The 24,762-nt window shown below is 52.7% G+C and overlaps 1 protein-coding gene and 1 non-coding gene across 2 annotated transcripts; one reads left to right on the plus strand and one right to left on the minus strand.

Moving 5' to 3' along the window:
* Window positions 1–2,983: 2,983 nt before the first annotated feature.
* LOC115857050 (U6 spliceosomal RNA) lies at window positions 2,984–3,090 on the minus strand. Its single transcript, XR_004041096.1, has one exon. It is a non-coding gene; the product is annotated as a U6 spliceosomal RNA (small nuclear RNA).
* A 1,156-nt stretch (window positions 3,091–4,246) lies between these two features.
* On the plus strand, window positions 4,247–16,857 carry KLHL36 (kelch like family member 36). The gene is made up of 5 exons (XM_030863171.3): window positions 4,247–4,340; window positions 6,810–6,888; window positions 11,332–12,405; window positions 13,949–14,106; window positions 16,147–16,857. The coding sequence occupies exons 2-5, from the start codon at window positions 6,826–6,828 to the stop codon at window positions 16,700–16,702; spliced, it is 1,851 nt and encodes a 616-aa protein (XP_030719031.1). The 5' UTR covers window positions 4,247–4,340; window positions 6,810–6,825; the 3' UTR covers window positions 16,703–16,857.
* Window positions 16,858–24,762: the final 7,905 nt, after the last annotated feature.

Raw genomic sequence — 24,762 nt, forward strand, 5'->3', positions numbered from 1 at the left:
CGCCACCGGGGAAGCCCCTGTTTCTTTTTTTAATTGCAGTATAGTTGATTTACAGTGTCGTGTTAATTTCAGGTGTACTACATAATGATTCAGTTATACATATATAATGTATTTATTCTTGTTCAGATTCTTTTCCCTTTTAGGTTATTAGAAAATATGGAGTATAGTTCCTTGTGCTACACAGTAGGTCCTTGTTGGTTATCTGTTTCATACATAGTCCAGGACAGTTCCTGACCAGGCATCTTTGCCCCTGCCTGGCAATCACTGTCACCCATCAGGGGCCTGGGTACCACAAGAAGGCTTGGGGCAGCCTCTGCCCTGCCCACCAGCTCACATGGCCCTAGGTGCCTGTGAGGGTCTGTCTGCACAAGTCCCACAAGTGCCCCTGTGTCCAAAGGAGAAAGGGGTGAAACAGCAAATAAAAAGCTCCACAACGGGTCGTGGCAGAGACTGCAGAAGAAAGGAAAAAGCTGTTTTATTGCTTTATGAACAACCAGGGAACCACCTGGCCCCAGTTCCACTTGATGGGGCTGAATCTCAAAAATGATGGGGTGCTGAGCCACTGACTAGGGGTACTTCCCAAGACAGCCTTTGCGGGGAGGTCAGAGCCTTCCAAACAGGCGCTCCCCTGACCCAGCAACTTCATTTTACCATCAGGCGTGGGTGCAAGAATGTTCACCTGTGTTATTATAATAGTGAAGCCAGCTGGGTGCCCCAAAACGAGGGAGGGTCAAGTCCACAATCCAATAGAAGAGAACTTATTGACATGTGAAAAGCTCGTGATATTTGCAAAAGTGTGGGGGGGGGGCAGTTTCCAAAGGGCCTGCGCCACATGGAGTCACATGCATGGATGCATGGGGAACACTGGGCCGATCTACACTTAAGTACTGACAGCTGTTCTCCTCGGGTGGGTAATGTTTTCCCATTTGTGCTTGTCTGTGTATTCCAAGTTCTCTGCATGGAGCGTGCCTCACTTTTATCGTCGCACAAAGGCAGGATGGTGCAGAAGACAAGGTTAGGCCTGCAGACTGCGGTGCTCAGTTCTGACCAAATTCAGAACCCAAACAAGTCTGATCGTTGAAATTTGAATATTGGGAAAAACTCGTCTTTTCTAAGCCAGGTTGTCTCTGGCATGGGAACAAATACACACAGGACTGCCGAGGTTCCAAGCCCAGCTCTGCTCCTTACGAGTTCTGTGACCTTGGGCACAGAGTTAACTTTTCCAGGCCTCAGTTTCCCCTTCTGTAAACAGAGAAAGTAAACAGTACCTCCCTCAAAGAGTCCAGGAGATGAGATGAGTGAATATGTACAGGGAGCTCAGAGCAACGTGTAGCACATGTGAGCTGTACAGGGGTTGTGGTGGTAGTGGTGATATTATTGTGAAAAACTACATAAGGGGAAAATACGGAGAGACAACAGTTTTAATAATTATTTTTGGACAGTGCAGGAGTGAGTGGTTTATTTTTCCTTTCAGGCTTTTCCGTATTTTCCAAATTAACTTAAACATGCGTGACTTTTCTAATTTGAGAGAAAATGAGACGTAAAGGAAAAAAAAGTGAAAGGATGGTTCACCAGGTGGTGATAAGGAAAACAGCACAAAGTCAGCTTAGCCAAGCCTGCACGTGTTTCAGGTCAGTGTCACGTGGGGATTCCTGAGCCTGTCCCAGGCCCTTACTACAGGCAGTCCCTTCAGTTTGTACATCTTCTCATTCATATAGAACCCATCACCAGGAAGACAGACATCCATGCCAAGTTATAGGCTGCTAAAATATCTAGGGACTCCCCTCAAGGTCTAGTGGTTAGGACTCCGTGCTTCCACTGCAGGGAGCATGGGTTCTGAGATCCCTGGTCAGGGAACTAAGATCCCGCATGCCATGTGGCACGGCCAAAATAAATAAATACATACAATAAAAAATCTATAGCTAAATCTCTCTAGATAGATAGATCCATGTATGCGTAGAGAGATCCATATATACCTTTATATCTACCTGTCTTTATCCATATCTTTCTATATAGAATCTTTAAGTATAGCTATAAAAAAGAATACATCCCACCCATAGCACTCTGAATATATCCCTAACACAGGACTGACCCGGATACAGTAATTGCTCATTTATTTGTTTGTCTCCCTCCCTAAAATCCTTGAAACTATCTTCTTTCTAACCCTGGCAACTACCACAGTGCCTGGCACATAGTAGGAATTCCCTAAAAGTCTGCTGAGTGAATTAATGAATGAAGAAGTACATGAATTCATGTAATAGTGGAGATTTGCACATCAAGATACAGACATAGAACAAGATGTGAGATTAGCTTTGTTGGGGTGTGAGATTAGCTTTGTTGCTCAAGGAGGGGTCAAAGATGGGCAAGTAAGGCTTTAAAGAGTTACCTGAGGGCTTCCGTGGTGGCACAGTGGTTAAGAATCCGCCTTCCAATGCAGGGGACACGGGTTCGAACCCTGGTCTGGGCAGATCCCACATGCCACGGAGCAACTAAGCCCGTGCGCCGCAATTACTGAGCCTGAGCTCTGGAGCCCGCGAGCCACAACTACTGAACCCGTGTGCCCCAGCTACTGAAGCCTGTGCGCCTAGAGCCCGTGCTCAGCAACAAGAGAAGCCACCAGAGTGAGAAGCCCGCGCCCCACAACGAAGAGTAGCCCCCGCTTGCCGCAACTGGAGAAAGCCCACGCGCAGCAACAAAGATCCAATGCAGCCAAAAATAAATAAATTTTTTTTTTAAAGAAAAAGGTACCTCCCTGTACCACGAAGAGAGCATTCTTTATTAAAAAAAAAAAAAAAAAAAAAAAGACGCTCTCAATCCTTCCCAGAGAAGGCAGGGAATAGAAAAGCGAGGACAGAGAGAAGGTTTTCTGTTTGGTTTTGCTTTTGTAACAGCTTTATTTATTTTTTTAACATCTTTATTGGAGTATAATTGCTCTACAACGGTGTGTTAGTTTCTGCTTTATAACAAAGTGAACCAGCCATACAAAAATATGGAACGCTTCACGAGTTTGTGTGTCATCCTCTTGCAGGGGCCATGCTAATATTCTCTGTATCGTTCCAATTTTAGTATATGTGCTGCCGAAGCGAGCACTACAGCTTTACTGAGATACAGCTCATACCATATATTTTTTCTGGTTCTGGCGGCGCCGCGCGGCTTGTAGGATCTTAGTTCCTTGACCAGGGATTGAACCCAGGCCACAGCAGTGAAAACGCCACGTCCTAACCACTGGACTGCCAGGGAAATCCCAAATTCACCCTTTTGAATTGTACATTTCAATGGTATTTTCTGTATATTCAGAGTTGCACAATCATCAATATCACCTAATTTCAGAACATTTTTATCACCCTCCCCCCCCCAAATCTCTTAACAGCCACCCACTCCACTTACCCCCAACTGGTTAGCCCTGGGTAACCACTAAGCTTTCTGTCTCTATGGACTTGCCAGTTCTGGACACTTCATATAAATGGACTCATACAATATGTGTCCTTCTGGGTCTGACTTATTTCACTTAGCATAATGTTTTCAAGGTTTATCCAAGCTGTAGCATCAGTTTGACAAGGATAGATCCGTGATGGTTAAACTCATTCATTCCTCGAAAATTTATTGAGCGGCTACTAGGTGCCAGCCCTGGGGGCCCAGCCAGGAATAAAACCGACAGTAAACCCTGCCCTGGAGGGTTCCTAGTGGGGGAGAGAGACAATAAGTCAAATGAACAAGGAAATGATTCAGAAGATTAGACGGTGGTAAAAGCTAAGTGAAGCGGAAAGCTGGAAACGGGGTTAGGAGAGAGGGATGGTGACTTTAATCACGGGGTCAGCGAAGGACTCACCGTACGGTGAACGCAGAGGCCGACCGAGCTAAGGCTGGAAGGAGGTGAGGGTGCGAAGGTGCCACCGCGATGGCCCCTCCCAGCACTCCGGTCCCCCAGGCCCGGGACCATGCCTGTCCCTCCACGCCGTGTCCCCGCGCCTAAGACGGCGGGCGACACCCAGTAGGCATTTCGCGGTGCGTGACTGTGAGTGGCCCGCCTGGGCCACAAGCGAGTCCTGCGGCCGGGTGGACAGCTGGGCGAGGCTGGGCGAGGACGCCGCGCCCCCCGCGCCCCCCGCGCAGGCCCCGCCCGCCTGGGGCAGGCCCCGCCCCCGCGCCGCCAGAGCCCACCCCCTCCCGGCCGCCGCCATTGGCCGCGCGCGCCTCCGCCCTCGGCCTCGCACTTCCTGGCGGAGCCATGGCCGCGCACCCGGCCGGCCCACGGGCTCCGACGCCCGGGCCCCGCCGCCCCGCCCGCCCGGCCCCGCCGCTCGGAATCCCCGCGCCGCGCCCGTAGCGCGCCCTCCCAGGTGGGCCTCCGCGCGCACCCCGCTCCTGCCCGGGCCGAGAGCCGCGCGCCGTCCGGGGGCTGGGGCTGGGGCGGGGGGCGGGCCTGCCTCGGGAGGGTCCCCGGCCCCGCGAGCTGCGACCCGGTTCCGCCCCCGGGATCTCTTTGTGCTCGGGGGGTGGATCGCGGGGCCGGGGGCGAGCGGAGGGGCCGCCGCGGGGCCGGGGGGGGTTGGACAGGGGGCCGCCGCCCCCTCAGGTGAGACAGGTGCGGCCTGTGCGGCCGGCCCGCGCGGCCCAGGTGAGTGACTGTCCTCGCGTCCCGCCGCGGGCGCCAGCCCCGGGCGCAACCCAGCTCCGCCTCCTCGCAGCTGGCTCGAGCCCGCCCGGGCGGCCGTTGTGCCGGCGGTTCCGCCAGGGGGTGCTGGGTCCGAGCGAGCGACAGAGGCGTCCCCGGAGACCCTGCGGGCGAGACCCGGGATGGGTGGGTGCCGGCGGGCGTCCGCGTCCACCTCCACGACGCTGTTTCCCGGAGCGCTGCGGTCGGGCACGTTCAGGGTCGAAACCCGGGGAAGGAGCCGGGAGAGGAGGCTCCGTGGGGACCCTCCCGTCCGGACGCGGCCTCGGTTCCCGTGTTTACTAAAAGACCTTTTACGCCTCACTGGGGATCGCCACCGTCCCTGCGTGTGGCCTTGACCCCTCACCTGCTTGCAGAAAGCGCAGGAGGCAGCTAATATCCACACTCCTGTAGCAGTGAGCCCCAGACCACTTTCCCGCAGACGAAAGGGAGCCTCCACAAGGGGATACTCTCTTTAGAAATCTTGGCCTAGAAAAGAAAGCTCTTAGCACTAAAGGCAGACCTGAGCCCTGGCTGGCTGCCTGCGGTGGTGCAGACTGTCTGCTGTGTGACCTTGGGCGGGGCCGCACGGCCACCTGAGCCTGGGTGTCAGAAACGATGGTGGCACCTGTCTCAGAGGGTGAAGGTGAAACAAGGAAGTCAGGGGTGAGCAGTAGGTTGGGTGCTGGTGTTCTTCTCTTCCCTCTCTGAGCCGCCCAGCATCCTAGGAGCAGACAGAAAGGACAGGGGTGGGGACAGCTGGTCTTTGTCACAAAGTTGCTAGTTTGTCGAGAGAAATCTCGTCCCTTCCTTCCCCCCAGGGAGCTGGCAGGGTGGACTGTGTCTGAATTTGTCCCCCCATCCTCCGTGGGAGCGCTGGAGCCCCCTCTGTGTGTCCCTGATTATCTTGACACAGAGCTGACTCCTTGTCACGTTGTTCCTTTTTAGCAAAGGCTGTGTGTTCAGTAGGTAACAGATTGACTCTTTTCAACTCCCCTAGCAGCGGGAAGAATTCCTCCTTAAACCCTCAGTCCCAGTATGCGACTTGTGCCCATATTGCTAGCTTAATCCTTCCTCTGTGTGCCCCCCATCCTCCAAGGTCCCCCAAAGCCCAGCTCTGTGCTGTTAGTGGGTTGCCTGACTTTTCAAAACTGGAAGAAACCTTAACATCCCCTGATGCACCAGCCCAGTCTGTAGATTCAACCATGAAGTCTACAGAGGTTAAGTTGCTTGGTCAAGTTTATCCTGCATGTTCCAGCCGGGGCATGGGCTCCCCCTGCAGAGGTTTCCTGCCTGTGGGCATTTTTTTAATGGTCAAGTGAAATAGCCCAGGGATTGAGAGCAGGAAAGCCTCCTTAGGTCTGCTTCTTCCTGTGTGTGACGCTGGGCAAGTTACTTCCCCTCGCTGCCATCAGCTTCTTCCTTTATAAACTGAGGATAATAATAGTGCTGTCCTGGTGGGCTTGTTGTGGGGATTAAATCAGTGAGACACAGAAAACACTTAAGACAGTGCCTGTGTCTAGAATGTATTTTATACTTGGTAGTCATCACTGCATCATAGCCTTAACTTCATGAAATTTTAAAAGTATGAGATTCTTAAAGATTAGGCCACATTCAACCAGGCATCCCAGTGAAGGGCCCATGTCTGTCCAGTTTTGAAGCCAGACAGACTCAGGTTTGATTCCCAGCCATTCACTAGCTTTGTGACCTTGAGCTCAATATCCTCATCGATCAAATGGGTTAAGTGACATCAGCCCAGCCAGATAGTTGTGGGAGTTTAATGAGATAGCACATGTCAGCTTGGTTCCAGGGTCATAGTCTGGGTTCTGAAATGATAACTGTTGTCATTATAATCTTGATCTCTCGAAAAGGCCTAATTCAGCTCAAGCATCCAAAGGTAGGTACTTGTAGGAGGTGGGCTAAAAGACGTGATGAGGTGAAAAAGGAACACTTATTAAATGTTCTATCTGATTCTAACCCTCTGATTTTTCCAGCTCTCGGAGTAAGGGAGTTCTTTGTAGTACAGTTTTTTCTCCCTCTTTCCTCCATGTGACTGTTTTGCTCTTGCTGTCACTGATACCTGCCAGCAGAGCCTGCGATTCATGAATGACCTCGAGTTATTACTACACGCTCAGAAGTCCTGTTCTTGTCGCAGGGCTGCGATCTTGTTTATGATGGAGGGAAGCCGGCAGACGCGAGTGTCTCGGCCGTCCAAGATCAGCGAATCCTCAAAGGTCTGTGAATGGGTCGCTCACCGCCTGTGCACATTGCCAAGGAAGCATGAGATTTTTCTGATGAGCTCATTCTTATTGCGCAGACTGATTTTCTGTTCTTGGTGTTGGTGTTAATCTCCTTAACAATGACTAGAGGTGGCACAGGCAAGGAGTGGAAAAATCATAAAATCAGAGAGAGCAGGGGTTGGGGGTTGCGAGGGATGTTAGAAACACAACTTGACTCGTTTATCCAACACCTGGCATCTACAGGACAGGGTGGACGCCGTGGGATTTGTGTTTCCACTTGGGGCTCAAAAAATCCAAGACTGTGTCCGTGGAGAAGCCAGTCCACAACCTTATAGTGGGAGCAACACTTTGTGTACCTGGATGTTAAGGGCCCAGAGTCTTCCCCGGTCGTGACCTTCTGAGACCCTAGGAGCCAGTGAGGGTGGGTTCTCCATGGCGAGGCTACCTACCTGTGGCACACGGACTACATCAGACTCACCCTGGTAGACGGGGAGGGGGCAGGTGTCTCATGAGAAGTGCATATGCCCGGCCCCACCCCAGACGTGCTAAATGAAAATCTCAGAGCAGGACCTGCAAATCTGTACCTTCAGCAAACTCTTCAGGTGACTTGGAGCGGTCCCTTCCCCCACAGCTGCTGTAGATAAGGTTTGGGGGACCAGTTGGTGAGACAGTCCCAATTTACACCTGTCTCTTTATGAATATTAAAACACCCTTTTCTTTATTTATTTTTTAATTATTTTTTCGGCCGCACCGCAGCTTGTGGGATCTTAGTTCCCCGACCACACATTGAACCCTGGCCCTCGGCAGTGAAAGTGCAGAGTCCTAACCGCGGGACGGCCGGGGAATTTTTTTAAAGTGTCCTTTTTTGAAGATTAAATGTCATGTTTACCGTAGATCATGCATTCTCCATGGGGCTGACATTGCTTACAAGGAGATGAAATGGGTTCTTGGGGGTCTGGAAAGAATTTTACTCTTTTAAAGTATAAAGCTATACATATAATACACACACAGATATATAGACTATATATTATGTGTTTAAATGACATGGCAAGCTATATAGAAAAAAAATATCTTAAAAGCAGACTGAAAAAAAGATGAAGAAATACCATTTTAGATAAAGGGAGTTGGGAGCAGCCTATAGATAAGAGGAGAAGAAGGGGGAACGAGGTTCGACAGGTGTGTAAAAAAGAAAAACGGGGTGTAATTTTCAGGGGAGGTTGGTCCTCCTGAGAAATGCTCTCGTGTTTCCATTTGAGTTGACTGAGAAGACTCTTGCCAAAGCCCGGCTTTATCTACTGCGAAACCCCAGAAGGGTCTTGCTGCTGACTCAAAGGGGCTTTGTCTGGGAGCTTGGCTGCAGAGACAGCGTAGCTTTCTAAGCTCGGCAGCACTAGAAATCTTTGTGCCTCCAAGCCAGATTCTGAGCTTGTCTCTCTCTGAATTGAAGCTTTTAGGAATAGGCTTCTCTGTCCCTTGGTTCATTGTATTTATGTTCCTAACTCTTTATATTTAAAAAGTGGCCAAATCATAATGTACCCTTGATTTTCTAGACATTGAACACACCCAGTTAAAGAACATTATCAAACCCTTCCAGCCCCTACAATCAAGACAGCCACTCGCCCAGCTTCCAGCCCTGCAGTTTTGCCTGCCCTTGAACTTATATACGTGGAGTCGGGGTGGGTCCCCTGGGTGCCTGGCTCGTTACTCTTGTCACCCTGCCTCTGAGGTTCAGCCTGGTTGCTGCACGTGCGGGTAGATCGTGCCCTTCTTGGAGCGGTGGAGTCTTCCATTGTGTGGCGGCCGCTGTTCATTTATCTGCTCTAAAATGTGTTGATCCACTTTGATGCTGAATTCTTTTTTATTTTTAATTATTTATTTATTTAATTTATTTATTTATTTGGCCATGCCGCGCAGCTTGCAGGATCTTAGTTCCCCGACCGAGGATCGAACCCGTGCCCCCTGTAGTGGAATCACGGAGTCCTAACCACTGGACCGCCAGGGAAGTCCCTGAGTTCTTTTCTAATATAAGATACCCCATACCTGCTTTCCGCCCAGTGTTAGATCCTGAGTTTCTTCACCTGATTAAGGTGCTAAAGTAAGAAACAAAGGAATGAACAGGGTTAATACCACTGGAGAATGTTGCAGGTTGGAGTTTCTAAATTATATGAAATGTTGCAACTCAGTTACTGATGCCAGTTTAACGTTGGGAAGTCACGTTTTTCTGTTTTTAGTTCTGCTCTCTGCTGCTGTACTAAATAACCAGAAATGGGCTGTAGTCAAGACCCAGGTAAAGAATTAAACTTGCCCGTTTAGCCTGGAGACCCAGCTGTAGAAACAGTGGCTGCCGTCCCCCCTGCCCTGGCTCGCTGCAGCAGGTGGCTCCCCTGGTAGCTGTCATCTGGGGCTCTCCCCAGTCCCCGCCCCTCCCCAGGGCTGTTTCCCTTTTCACGCGGTAGCCTGGGGGCGTGTGTGCCCCTTTTTAAGCGGGGTAATTCCAGCACCCTCACCAGCTTGGAAACAACCAGGAGCCCATGGTGGGCTGACAGCCCACCTGATGCCCCTCACTTGCTTCTCTAGGACACTAGCCTTCACTGTTACTCGGTAGCTTGCCGCTGTAGTGCCTTTTTCATTGCCTTCCTTCAGTCCGCACCCAAGAGGGGCCCCAAGCCAATATGTGTTGAAGCCCAGACCAGGCCAGCCTGGCTCTCTCTGAATAACCAGGATAGAGGGAGATACCTGTGTATATGGACCTTCAGGAAACCATCCTGTAATGTAAGGTAGGAGAGCTTGGCTCTGTAAACTGGGAAGGGAAGGAAGCTTTAGGGAACGTCTGTTTGGTACCCTCAGAATGTGAGGACATTGCCCGAGACTGTTGCACAGACAGAGCGATTGATGTGGGAATTGGCCGGACGGGGAAGAACCACGGGAAATAAAGTGCCCCAATTACTAATGCATCGGAGGCGGTAAGGAGCAGATTTGGAAGGGAAGAAAAAACCACCCCCCTGCCGTAGGACACATGTTGAGAAGTAACCCAGAAGGACCTGTGCACCAGTCACCCAGCTGCTCACACCTGCTGAGCCCTCACCCACCTGTCTTCCTTTCCACCACCACTTCCCCTCGGGCTTAACGCCTGCCCCGCCCCTTTCCCCAGTCCTCCCTGAATCGCCCTGCTACCTAGTTGGTATTTCTGAATGGTCTGTTTTTCCATATGTTGAATTTTTTTGTTGTTTTTATAGGGAATAAATAAAGCAGTGTGAAATATCCTAATTAGTTCTTCCAGGGCATAGAAACCGTTGTCTGGGTCTGATTTTTCTTTGCATCTTCAAAAGCCCAGGGCAGGCAGATAACAGTCAAGCAATGTCCACCAACCTGAATTTATTGAATTAATTCCTATTAACTATTCATATTAATAGATTCGTTAATTCCAGCGTAGTGTGGTGATTAAAGGTTTGGGCTCTGGGATCAGACCTAGGTTCAAATCCCAGCCCCGCCCCTCAGTCCCTGTGAGACTTTGGGCAAGTTCCTTAGTCTCTCTGAAGCTCACTTTTCCTCCTCTGGAATAAGGGGGTTACAACTGACGTTCCGTTGGAGGGTTCCTGGGATGCTCAAATGAGAGTGTGCAGGCGAGTGCACAGTGCGGTCTGCGGCACATACAGCTCCCGGGAAAAGACAGCGTTCCTGCAATTTACATACATTTTCTGGCAATGACTGTTGAAGCCGTGTCTCTGAAAGTAAGATTCCCCAGAGCACGTTAGTCTGGATATATTGCAGTCTCTGGGACCCTCTAGCTCCCTGGACTGGTCTCTGTAGCATAGCTGTCGGCACCGTGACTCCGTGGGAACTGACGGTCACAGCTGCTGACTTTGCTCCCGCTGTCCCCGGGCCAGCTCTGCGCTATGTTCTGGCTCATGACCCCTCCCCCGCACCAAACCTGGGGGAGACCAGGAGCCGAGGCTCAGGCTGCTCGTGACTCACCCGGGTCACACAGCTGCAGAGCAGTGGCGCTGGGGTTCCACCAGCTCCTGTCCGACTTGAGAGGCCACGCCCCAGGCAACTTCACCCTCCCGATAGGACAGCGTTTTCGAACCTATGTGCCGTGACCCACACACACTAAGGAGGAAAGAGAGACAGAGAAGGAAGGAAACTTTGGGGAATCCTGTTTACAAAGAAGGAGGAGAGAGGGAAAACGAAACAAAGGGAAAAAGAAAGATTGAGTTAAAATTTTTATTTGTAAAGAAGGGAGGAAATATACAAACATATGCACACGTACAGGGAAACACCCTGACTTTCTGCGAGGTGCTCTGACACCTTGTTGCCTGTTCTCTCATTCCACTGTATGTCAGTGCTGGTCGTGTAGCGCTAGCTGGGCCGCTGCGGTGTGGGGGCGGGTTGACAGCCCCCTCCCCTCCTGACGCGCGCTCTCCACCGCCACCGCAGGCGTACCGCTGGGCCGACCACTCAAGCACGGTGCTGCAGCGGCTGAACGAGCAGCGCCTGCGCGGCCTCTTCTGCGACGTGGTCCTGGTGGCCGACGAGCAGCGCGTGCCAGCCCACCGCAACCTGCTGGCAGTGTGCAGCGACTACTTCAACTCCATGTTCACCCTCGGCATGCGCGAGGCCTTCCAGAAGGAGGTGGAGCTGATCGGCGCCTCCTACGTCGGGCTCAAGGCCGTGGTGGACTTCCTGTACGGCGGGGAGCTGGTGCTGGACGGTGGCAACATCGACTACGTCCTGGAGACAGCCCACCTGCTGCAGATCTGGACGGTGGTGGACTTCTGCTGCGAGTACCTGGAGCAGGAGGTGAGCGAGGACAATTACCTGTACCTGCAGAAGCTGGCCTCCATCTACAGCCTCAGGCGGCTGGACGCCTTCCTTGACGGCTTCATCCTCAGCCGCTTCGGCACGCTGTCCTTCACGCCCGACTTCCTGCAGAACGTCTCCGTGCAGAAGCTGTGCGCCTACCTGGGCAGCAGCCAGGTGCAGCGGGAGTGCGAGCACGACCTGCTGCAGGCGGCCCTGCAGTGGCTGACGCAGCGGCCCGAGCGCGAGGCCCACGCCTACCAGGTGCTGGAGAACATCCACTTCCCGCTCATCCCCAAGAACGACCTGCTGCACCGCGTCAAGCCGGCCGTGTGCTCACTGCTGCCCCGCGAGGCCAACTGCGAGGGCTTCATCGAGGAGGCCGTGCGCTACCACAACAGCCTGGCGGCCCAGCCGGTCATGCAGACCAAGCGCACGGCCCTCCGCACCACCCAGGAGTGCCTGCTGTTTGTGGGCGGCGAGGTCTCCGAGCGGTGTCTGGAGCTCAGCGACGACACCTGCTACCTGGACGCCCAGAGCGAGCAGTGGGTCAAGGAGACGCCCCTGCCGGCCCGGCGGAGCCACCACTGCGTCGCCGTGCTGGGGGGGTTCATCTTCATCGCTGGCGGCAGCTTCTCGCGGGACAACGGAGGGGATGCGGCATCCAATCTTCTTTATAGGTATGACCCCCGCTGTAAACAGTGGATCAAGGTGAGATTAAAGCCAGATTATTTCTTTACTCTTGAGGACTTTTGATCTCCTTAACCTTAGCCTTGACTGCCCCCACCCCCTTCTCTCGGGCCTTGACCACCACCCTGCTTCTGAACGAGGTGTGACGATAAAGTGACAAGCCACATCATTCCCCCCACCCCCTGGTTGGGGGCGGTGAGGGCTGACCGGCCACCTTCTGCAGGGACGGTCGGTGTCCAGAGCATCGCCGTGCAGTAGAACTTTCTTCACTGACAGAACCGTTCTTCATCTGCGCCATCCGATACGGTAGCCACCAGCCACGTGTGGCAGTTGAGCGCTTGAAACGTGGCCCGTGGGACTGAAGAACTGAGTTTTCCATTGTATTTCATTATCACTAATTTACATCTGAGTGTAAATGGCCACAGGAGGCCAGTGGCTACCATATTGGATGACACGGGTCTGGAAGATTGACCCAGAGTTCTGACAACCTCCCCGTGTCTCAGAGTCTCCGCTGAGTTCCTCTTTGGGGCAGGTTTGGAGCTGGTCAAGGGGGCCACGAAGGCTTACACCTGCTGGGAGTCGTGGCCCTTCGGCAGGTGTGCCAGCTGATTCCGGGACAGGCCTGGGTCTTGATGTCAGACCCAGCTTCACGCCCCAACTTGGCTAAATCGTAGCTGGGGGTTTCAGACCGGTTCCTTGCCCACTCCAAATTTCAGCTTCTCCCTCTGGAAACGGGAGGGGGGATGCTGACCTTCCAGGGTCGGTGGTTGTAGCTCACGTTGATTGGCACATGTGCTCCTTTCCTCCCAAGAACCAGATGGCCACCCATGAAAGTCTGTCTCAATCTTTATACTCACACCTCAGTCTTCTTACTTAACTCGGTGCTTTTCTGAGCTCAAGGCTCCGAAGGGACTTGGGTGACCTTTTGATTTTATTCTCAAAACTCTAAAACCAAGGTGTAAGTCTTGCACTTGCAGTTGAAGGAGGCTTGCAGCTTTGAAGCCCGTCCTCCAAACCTTCATCACGGTCGCAGCCTGACATGGGCTCCTGCAGGACCATGTTCATTCGTGTGTTCTGCTTGGATGATTAAGAAAAGAAAGAGAAGGACTTGGGTCTTCCATTGCTCATTTTCTGTGGGGCACCGCCTTATGCCCATCAACACGGATGAGAGTCAGCATTAAGTTTTAAAATATCTGATTGTGGGGGGGTGAGGGGAAAGATGAACTTTTATTTCAGGAAACCACTACATCAGCAGTTCTGACCTGTGTGTGCTGCAGAATTCCAGTCCACAAGGTCGGCCACGTGGCCAGACAGGTTTGGGGAAGTGAATTCTCCGTCCCTCTCTTGGGGATTCACGAGGTCTCGAGGGTCCTGGGGGCCCTGAGAAATCCCGCCTACAGAGCCCCCCTTTCTTCAGGTTTGGCTCCCTTCCCCAGGCTCACGTGGCCACCACCTCGCCTTCCGGGGCTGTGCCTTTCGTGGAGCATGTTTGGGGGTGCGGTGCTGGATGTTGACGCTGACCCGAGTTTGGGGAAGGGAAGGTACAGGTGTCTCGCCTCCGCAGGTGGCCTCCATGAACCAGCGCCGCGTGGATTTCTACTTGGCCTCCATCGAAGACATGCTGGTGGCCGTCGGCGGCCGGAATGAGAATGGAGCTCTCTCGTCGGTAGAAACCTACAGTCCCAAGACCGACTCCTGGTCCTATGTGGCCGGCTTGCCAAGGTGATTGGGGTTTTGTGGCAGACCCTACAGACGTGGAGGCTTTGGGGTTACAGTTGAGCCCACCTCCCTTTCTGGATACTTTGGCCTTCCAATTCCAGGAAGAATCTCCTGGCTTGTAAAAACAGCGTGGGGGGCAGAGGGCATGGTTGTCAGGGTGCCTGTTCTGGGCCGTCGGAGTGCAAGTGTCAGCTCTGCCACTGAGACAAACATCCCTCTGTTTCTGAATCTCTTCACTTCCTGAGTTTCGGGGAAATGAGTGCTGAGTTCAGAGAGTGAGAGATTTACTGCAAATCCCTCTGACTTTGGGCAGGAGGAGTACAGAGGGTGAGGGTTCTCTACCGTCCATCTGACTCCAGCAAGTGTCTTCACCCCACACTCTCTCTTTTTCCTCATCTGTAAAGGGGATGTGATGTCAGTACCACCCTGTCAGGGTGTCCACTCACTGCCTTTGTTACTGTCACGGGCTTAGCAGAGGTGCTGCCATTTATTTGAGAAGCTCCCTACAGTAGAAGCTGCACGGCTCCTCCAGTCCCCGCCCCTCCCCCCCACCCCACAGTAACTACCACCTTCAGGTAAAGGTTCCAAGAAGCCGATGAAGTAACACCTGGACACCTGTGGATAAGGTGATTGGACAATCATGATAGTAGCTGTTGATCACCACGTGCCAGCCTGGGCCATGTGCTTGATGTGATGAGTCCCTTGATATCCACAGTGATCCAGTGGGGTGGATAATAACCCATGTCATGGATTACCCAAACCCGAATGCCCGTGAACGGAGAGCTCAACCGTATAACTCCTGACCCTGTCCTAGGCAAACCAAGACCTGTGTTCTCCCAGGTTCAGGTCTTGTGTACCACCCCACTTTACAGATGGAGAAGGGAGACTTAATTACATAAGAATATCTGCCTCTGTCACTTTCTCTAGGCCAGCCGGGGTTGTTTGTGTACCTTAAGTACGACAACAACCCTATCGTTATTTTTTCTAAGTGGACCATCGATGTCCAGAGTTGGAATAAACATAATCCATGATGCTGCTGTCATTAGGGCATGCATGCCCCACATTTGTTCCGTGTGTTTACTCATACCTTTTTTCATTCATTGACTTACTTGTATAATGAGACCTCCACAAACCCACAGCCCAACCCAAGAGTCGAAGACGTTGAACGGTAGCCCACCTGCCTGGGACCCATTTGCCCCGTGTGCTCTTCTCCCATCCGCTTGCTTCCCGCCTCCGGCTAAGGAATCACCGTCCTGAATGTCGTGACGCCATTCCCTTTTTGTTCCACCTTTGTGTGCACTTTGTTTTGCTGTTGGTAATTTCTTCTTTGCCTTTATATAGATCTCATTTTTTAGAGCGATTTTAGGTAGAGAAAATTGAGCAGAAAGTACAGAGGTTGCCAAGCGCACCCAGCTTCCCCCGTTGCAGTGACTGGTACATTGTTTCCAGCTAATGCAGCAAAGTTGATACATTAGCTAAGCTCTCTAGTTTACATCAGGCTCCCTCTCTGCGTTGTGCATTCCGCGGGTTTTGACACGTGTATGATGATGTGTATCCGTGATTACAGTGTCGTACGGCATAGTCCCAGTGCCCGGAGAATCCCTCGAGCTCCATCTTTTAATCCCTCCCTGCTTCCCCTGAACCGCTGGCAGCCACTGATACTTACTGTCCCTGTAGGGCTGACTTTTCCAGACGGTCGTGTAATTGGAGCTGCACTTTGTCGCAGGCCCTGCTTGATGTGTGATGGGACAAGGGCCACACGTGTGCCTCAGTGGCGTAGCGTTTCTAGCCCTAATGAGACAGATGCGGTCTTGTGATGATGCCCACTTCTCAGATGGGCAGAGAGAGGACAGAGCTGCCCGTGTGTCACCTGCCCTGCTCCATCTGTCACCCCCTCCCATCCTCACCACCCCCTCAGAGGGCAGCTTGTCCCCACTTTGCCGAGGAGAAGACCGGGTCCCCGGCTCACAGAGGCCCAGCCTGTGCAGCACTGAGCTCCCGCTCTGTCTCTGTCGGTCCGTCCATCCATCTGTCTCTCCACAGGTTCACGTACGGCCACGCGGGCACCATCTACAAAGACTTCGTGTACATCTCAGGGGGCCACGACTACCAGATCGGCCCCTACCGCAAGAACCTGCTGTGCTACGACCACCGGACAGACGTGTGGGAAGAACGGCGGCCCATGACCACGGCGCGTGGCTGGCACAGCATGTGCAGCCTGGGGGACAGCATCTACTCCATCGGCGGCAGCGACGACAGCCTCGAGTCCATGGAGCGCTTCGACGTGCTGGGCGTGGAGGCCTACAGCCCGCAGTGCAACCAGTGGACCCGCGTGGCACCACTGCTGCACGCCAATAGCGAGTCGGGGGTGGCCGTGTGGGAGGGCCGCATCTACATCCTGGGCGGCTACAGCTGGGAGAACACGGCCTTCTCCAAGACGGTGCAGGTCTACGACCGCGAGAAGGACAAGTGGAGCAAGGGCACCGACCTGCCCAAGGCCATCGCCGGCGTGTCCGCCTGCGTGTGTGCCCTGAAGCCACGGCTGGAGGACAAGAAGAAGAAGGGCAAGGGCAAGAGGCCGCAGGACCGCGGCCAGTGACGCCGCTGCCGCCGCCTACGGCGCGTCTGGAGACCAGCAGCCACTTGGTAGAATCCCGGAACCATTATCGACGACTTAGCAGCTTTTTTTACTTTTATGATTCTTGGTATTTCTATGATATCACAGTAACCGATTAAATATTCTGTATGACTTGACATATTATCTTGCTTGAATAATTAAAGCGGGGCCCAGGCAGGAGCGACCCCTGTGTCTGTGCAGGGCTGCTTCCCACGTTGCGAACCCCCATGGGTGACCCCCGCGACAGTCCCCCAGAGAGCAGCCAGGGCAGGGGTGACGCAGAAACTTTCCTATCGAAACGAAGGGCTGCGGTGGGACATTACAGATTCCCTAGTCCACGCCTCCCCAAACCTGGCTGAGCTTTGAAGAAAACAGGTTCCTGAGCCCCGCCTCAGAATTATCGAGTCTGAAACTACCAAGAGTGGTGTAGGGGAGCCTAGAAACTCCTTTAGCCGGTCCCTGGGACTACTGAGCGTCGGCCATGTTCGGAAATCATTGGCAAGGGCGACATGCCAGGTGGAGCACAGAGACCCATAGAGGGTGCCTGCGTGACCGAGAGCCACCAGCTTGCCGGCAGTCAGGCGAGCCGTGGGACTTCTCACCAGGGAGGCCTCCCCACTGGGATTCCTTGCTCAGATGACTGCTGCTTCTAAATAATCCTGTTTCTCCTGGTTGGTGGTCTTCCCGAATTCTAAAAGGGGATCGGTAATCAAGGAAGAGCGGTAACAAGGGCGCCTTATTCTGTGATTTGTGCTCTCGTCTTTTTACCGTTTCTTTTTTCTGGAGCCCGCTGTTTCTCACATTACGATGCACTGAGCCCCACAGATCTCCATTTATCACTCAGGAAAGAAAAAGGGAGCCCGCAGAATGTGCCATTGTTTTCTGTGACTCCAGCTCTGAGAAGCCACGGGAAGCTCCACGCGAGTGAGTGAGGGCCCGTGGATCCCCAACGAGGGAAGGTTGTCCGAGCATCTCCCTCGACGCCGGCGCCGGATCCTGGTCGCGGCCATCCGCTGCCGAGTAGTTGTGTGCTGGGCGCCAACTTCTTTAACAAGTCATGAGCTGTTTCCCCCTTCATTAAGTGACAGATGAGACAATGAGCAGGTCTCCTCCCAGGGGTTCAGCTCTCTCAGTCTATATAAGCTGTGAAAGTGGATTCCGCACCTCCTCGTGAGATGCGTGACCGGCCCGGCCCGGTTCCTGCAGTTACCGGAACTCACAACAGTAGCGTGTGCCGTTTAAGGAGAGTTTGAGACTCGTGCCCAAGCCGCTGTGTCACACCAGGACGACGGGCATGGGGTGGGTTTTAATCACGAGACAAGGGAGGCCTTAGTGATCTATACTGAGGCGCAGATCTGACTGCAGAGACGAGAACACTTCCAGATGTATCGTTAACACTGCTGTTAGAATGAGAATCTCAGTTAACTTCTTTTTCCCTTTTTCGTCTCCACTGCACTTCCTTTCCTTTCTCTCAAAGGTTTACTGTGATTTTGATCGGCCTCTCTCTCTAGTAACCGGGAGAGCTGAGAGCCACTTGGGAGTTGAAAGCTTCGGTACCCGAACGATTGCCCCCTCTCGTGAGACGGGCGACCTGTCTGCATGTTTAGCTGGTTCCCTGCCTATGGAAGTCGCTAAAGGCTTCCAGACTCTTGAGAGGTTCTGCAAGGCATACAAACAGTCAAACCAAAAAACTGTCCATCTTCCTGGAGCTCTTTAAAAGAACATTTAGGTGTATCGAAGGCTCTGAGGAGTCCTGCATTAACTGCTAACCCTCCATCAACCCAGCACTGCCAAACTTCATGGAGCCCGAAACCCTTCTCTTACCTCAAACCTAGTCCAGCCCTCCTCGAAACATGTTTTGCAGAACTACTGCCAATTTTGGGATAAGCTTACCCCCTTCCTGTTCCAGGAAAGGTTTCATTATTTGAAGACCCTTTAGAAGGCACAGAACCTGTGGTCTGTTCTCCCCACTTCAGCCCAGGTCATGAGCAGAGAGGTGGTCGTTCAGTCAGAATCCAGGGGCAGGTCGGGCTGAGCACATGGAAAGGCCGTGCGTGCTTTGGGGAGCGGGGAAGGCCTTGACCTTAGGAAGTGGACAGGCACGAATTTTTAGCCTAAGCCAGCTGTTGTGTTTTTGACTTCCAGGACGTGTCCCACGATAAGGGTGCAGTGCTGGCCTCTACTCTGACTTTCTTGTGCCTTGCAGGTTAACATACCGTGTCCTGCACCGACTATTCTGTGATGTCTCCCTTGCCACTGTGAAGGATGTTTGTGATTTACATGCCTTGGAATCTAATACGATTGAGGCGGTGAGTGTTCCTTGAAAGGTAGGGTTGACGAGGAAGTTCCCTTTTGGAGACCAACTTCAGATCATTGGCAGTGGCTCCACTGCGCTAACAAAGGCTTTCGAGCTCACTGGCGTCCGTGGAGCGGAGGGTCCTGACCCGTGAGCTGCGCCTGCCTGGATGAGGGAGAGCACAGTGGTGGGACTGTGGCAGGTCTCTGCTGTCTGTGGTTTTAAGATGGACATCACCGTGCCGTGCGGTGCAGCTAAGATCGGAAGAAAATGGTTTATAACCCAGGTGGGCAGAGCTTGGGGACGTACTTATGCAGGTGGGCATTAGAACGGCAAAATCACGATAGTGTGATTTCAAACCATGGTGATGCAGGCTTGGGTTCTCCTGGCTGCCACGCTGAGACAGAAACCGCAACTTTTGCCATGATTTTGTCAGACTCAGCGCTCCGAGCTGTTCTGCTAGAACTTTGACGATGCTTGGATAATCTTACTTTGATCTTTCAGAATGAGCCTGGTGGGCTTTTATTGAGGTTCTGATTTTTTTCTTTTAAAGAACTAGAGTTTTAACTTCATATTAGTGGTAGCTTTTGAGTTTGATCCTCACCCAAATTGGAACCCTGTTTGCTTAAGCAGAGTAGAAAAGCTGAAGAATCCTCGTTCCTTACAGTGGTCTCTCTGCTGTTTAAAATACACAGAGATTAGCTCAGCACCTGCTTGCGTGTGTGGCTCAATTCGTATTTTCAACATCCTGCTGCTTTAGAAATCTAGAGTACCAGGTAGGACTCCTTCTAGATCTTGATCTGAGCAGAAAACCTCATGTGTGTATTTATATTCTGAACGCCCCTCCCCTTGACCCTGAATGATATAAGTCGACCTGAATGATAGGAACCCCAGAAGCCAACCGTAAAGGGTGTTCGATTTGGGATGGGAACCCAAATGCCAAAGGGAGGTGGAGTCCCTCCCAGGTCCCACTCTGAGTTCAGGTGAGTTCACCTGTGGCTCAAAGTGCCTGGCCCCTAAGCCAGGAGTGACCTTTGGGTGATTTGCAGCCGTGGGGGAAGGGAAAGGACGGCACCCTGCCACCCCAACCCCCTTGTAGACGTAGCAGCCTCCGCCTCTTACCCTGGTCCCCCGTGGCACGTGGCTCTGCCAGCCACTTAGCTTTTGGCCCTCGGAACTTTTGGCCAGAATCTCAGACCACTGGTCCCAGACCTGGAGGGGCAGTTCCGTGTGGCGTGGACATCCTTGCTGTCTCTCTGGAGATTCTGAGCATCTTCAGCGGGAAAGGGGGCGGAGTCCCCGTCTCCAGGATAAACCTCTGAAATGTAGGGCAGCCCTCCGGGTGCTTAGAGAGCCTGCCCTGTGTGTCCGCCAAGCCTGGCAGTTTTTAAAGTTTTTTGAAATGTTTTGATACTTTTTGATACCATTTGCTAATAACCTTTTGTAGTTGCCTGCCGGGGTTCTCCACCTCCCCCCACCCCTCTAGCTTGCGCTAGACAGCAGGCGTCCCCGGGTCAGCGCCAGGGTCTCGCCCACCTCCTGTGGCTGTGACTCTCCTCCGTGGCTGCGATCTGATACAAACTCTTGAATTGTGTAAGGGCACACGTGGCCCGGGAGTGTGACTGTCTTGGGCCCCCCAGCTGAGCAGAAGGGCAGTGCTTTATGATGAGGACTCTCTTAACGCCCTGAGACGTTGTGCATTTCTTCCAAAGGTCCTACCTCAGCAGTGTGCAGAGCTGAAAAGATACCTGAGGGCTGATCCATATATCACCTGTCCAGTACAGGTCGTTCCTCAACCCAGGGCATGGCTGGGTCTTGATTCACTCCCGTCCACGCCTCCTTTTAAAGAGACATTTTAACATGAACTCCACAAAAGCTGTTAACAGTGAACCATCCTGCACTTTGCAGAGTGACTGCCCTTAGTTTTGGAGGTCGTTCATTTCTTTTTTTTTTTCCCCTTTTTACATGGGTAGAATTTGTGGCTTCACAGGGTGTTTGGGGGTCTCAAGAAATTGTCTTTTGGTTGCCTTAGTTAAAAGAGTTGAATGAATGTACAAATTTTGGTGGTAGAGGGGGGCGGAGGAGAAGAACCCTCCCGTGTCAGTTTTCTTTGAGAAAAGGAACTCCACTTTTCAGAGTTACTTGAGCCGTCCTTACAGGTTTGCTTGCGACAGAAGGAAAGGTCCTTTGGACCAACTGAAATCCATCATCACTACCAGCCCCCTTGCAAAATGAATAAGATCTTTGATGATTAAGTATTGATAATTCACTGGGTATGTTCTGGCTACTCAAGTTACCGAAATCTGTAATTACGTGTGTGCTCTTTTTTTAAATTTGTTGCTTTTGTATTTGTAGTTGTATGACACCCAAAGCTTTTCTGTGTCTTACCTCTTCTTTAATTAATTTTCTGCACGTTGATTTCCCCCCCCCGTTTTTAATTCCATAAAGGATATTCGATTCTCAGAACACATTAAACATGATTTGCCTGCTAGGGTCTGGCTTATTTTATAATTATATCCCTTGGTCTTGTGTGGTTATTGTAATAATCTTCAGTCCTATTTTCTCCGCCTACATGAAAAAGAACCCCTTGCATGTTGAGCCCAAATATAATTTGGAAATTAACCAGACTGCCTTTCAGTGTGGCGGCAGGCTGGGACGTTTCGATTCTGCTCTCACTGTGCTCCTAATGACTGTATTTTACCAGGAATTTCATTCAGATCCTTGACTGCAGCCCCAAGTCCTGTGACCGGAACTGAAACTATTTGCTCCAATTTGTGTCCGTTGGGGTAATTTGATAGGAAAAGAAAAACAGACAAGGAATGGGTTATGTTTATCAGAAAGATACAATAACATTTCTATAAGAACAGAGTCCCTTGACTGCCCTTGGGGCCCAGGAAGGGGAAGACGGCTCCCCTGCACGGCCACCGGCAAGCAGACGAGCCCAGTCACGGCCTCGGGCGTTTCTTCCCGCAGCGTTTGGCAATTCAGCTTTGGGAGGATGGTGGGAAGTACCTGCCACGCATATCGCACCTGGAAACTGGATTCGAATTCGCCTGTGAGCTGCTCCAAATGGGACACCGGCTACCAGATGCTAAATTCGCCTGGATTCTTTCATTTCCAGAAGAATCTTAGGTTAGAAACGATGCTCCTCCCCTTTTCCGGATGAAGCACCCAGAGCTCGAGCTAATTATCTTACCCAAGTGCAATTACCTCACCTCCCCAGCAGGTCCGCACTCGTCTTGGTTTGGGTCTTCTTGGACAGAGAGCCTTAGGTGAGGGCTTGGTCCTCATGTTCCCAGGAAGCCCAGCGAGACCAGGAAGGAGGAAAGGCTGCTCATCAGGTGCTTTACCTACGGCTGAGTAGGAGCCCCCCCCCCCGCCCCGCCCCCAACCCCGCCGCCACGCCGTGGCTTAAAGCCATAGCATCAGTTATTTTTGCTGACAAATCTGAGGGCTGCCTGGGCTCAGGTAAGCAGCGCTCACCTGGGTCTCACACAGTCCCGGCCAGGTGGCGGCTCCTGGAGGCTCACTGCCCCTCCCCCTCCTTCCTTTCCCTCTGCTCTGCTCCCCCTGCCCCTGCCCCATCCCACGGGTCTCTCTCTCTCTGGTCCCTCCAGGTGCTGGCCCTACCACATTTCTTACCTGGCAGCCAGAGTCTCCCAGAGAGCGTGTGCCAAGTGCGACTGGCAGCGGCCAAGTGGCTGCCATCCTGCTGCCTGAGGGCATCACAAAGGCCCCACAGGTTGGAGGTGGCGGGGGCGACAGAGATGGCATCTCTCGGCGGGGGGGGGGGCGGGTGGGTATCAATGAATTGGAAAATCCCACAGGAGCCCGTGTGTTCCCACACATCCTCTGCCCAAGGAAGGGGGGCGGAAGCTCCCAGAGGCCCTAACCACCTCCACTCGGGGCTGCTCTGCTCACCGAGCTCGCTCTTCAGTGTCTGGGAGGACTTGAGGCAGAAAGAAGCACCGTGTGTGGCGGAGGGGGACGCTGTCAGCTTGAGGCCAGCGGGGCCCACCCTGTAGTGGGGTCAGAGGACGGCAGAGGGTCTGTGTCGGATCCCAGAGGCGCCTGCTACGTCTGGAGCTGGATTTCAACCCGAGTCTGCCAGCTCAGACCCAGCTCTTTCAACTACCTGAAAATGATCACCATGTAAGTTCCCTGCGTGGGATATTAGGTCCCCGGAAGGCCGTGCTGGGATGCAAATATGTGAGCTGAGGGGCTAACGAGGGAAGCCGTTAGCTTTCACTCAACCACGGGCACAGATGCTGTCCCTAACGCAGAATTAGCAGAGAGGCAGTGGGTGCAGGACAGGCAAGTCTGCAGGGGGCTGGGGGAGGGGAGACTGAGGACCCAAGCCCATCTCTTCAGATCCACCTACAGAAGAGGTCCACACCACAGGTCGGCTGAGGCCAAGGCCATTGTCCCAAGGACCCACCTACGTCCTCCGTGGAGCTTGACAGCTCTGAGTGTTCTCACAAAGCTGCCACATAGTCACTAGGTGTCCGCTTTGTGCCAGGCAGGCACCGAGGGGGGTGAGGGGGCGATACGGTGGTGAACAGACAGCAAGACGTCCTCCCCAAGGACTTACATCCCAGTGGGAGAAACAGACCAACAAAGCCAGGTCAGGTAGGGATAGCGGCAGAACGCACTGAAACCCATCAAACCGTACCCTTAGATGGGCAGATGTTACGTGTGTGAGTTATATCTCAGCAAAGCTTTTTTTTTTTCAAACTCTGCACGGGGAGTTCACATGGCAGGTCAGGGGAACAAAAGGCGCTGAACAAGGGCTTCCCTGGTGGCGCAGTGGTTGAGAGTCCGCCTGCCGATGCAGGGGACGCGGGTTCGTGCCCCGGTCCGGGAAGATACCACATGCCGCGGAGCAGCTGGGCCTGTGAGCCATGGCCGCTGAGCCTGCGCATCTGGAGCCTGTGCTCTGCAACGGGAGAGGCCACAGCAGTGAGAGGCCCGCGTACGGCAAAAAAAAAAAGGCGCTGAACGAGAGAGAGCTGGGGGCAAATCGCAGAGCATCTGAGCAGCGGAAACCCATCAGGAGGCCTCTGCCATCACCGCCATCTGCTCCAGTGATGGGGACCGAGAGCAGAGACTCCCCGATAAACCCCCGTGGGAACACACCCCAGCTGTCCCAGCTCCCTATTGCTGGTGCTCAAAACAACTTAATTATATTTTACAATATTGTCGGCCGGGAATTGGTGTGGGGCTCAACTAGGAGATACTACTGTTCCACGTGGCTCCAGCCGGGGTCCCTTGGTATTACAACCTCACTCGTGTGGTTGCTTTGGAGGGGAAGGCTGGCTTCACCTGGGACCTATAACTGCACCCCTGGCCTTTCCCACAGAGTGGTCTCAGAGAAGGCTGACGAGTTCCCGCCTGCTGGCTCAAGGCAGCCCTGTTCTAAGAGATAAGAGGTAGAAGCCGCCTATGTCCTTTTCTAAAAATAACCTGCAGTAAAATGTACTCTCTGTGTGTGTAGAGTTCTATGAATTTAAACAAATAACCAATCAACTATTCACTGCAAAAATTAAAGCCTGACAATGGGTGAATGGATAAACAAAATGTGGTCTAGCAAGATGATGGAATATTACTTGGCCCTGAACAGGAACGAAGCGCTGACGTGATGATGTGGATGAACCTTGAAAACATTATGTTAAGCTGAAGAAGCCAGGCACAAAGGACAGCGTATTGTAGAATTCTGTTTATATGCAGTGGCCAGACAGGCAAATTT

Source organism: Globicephala melas, chromosome 19 (genome assembly GCF_963455315.2).
Source record: "Globicephala melas chromosome 19, mGloMel1.2, whole genome shotgun sequence".
Taxonomy (NCBI): domain Eukaryota; kingdom Metazoa; phylum Chordata; class Mammalia; order Artiodactyla; family Delphinidae; genus Globicephala; species Globicephala melas.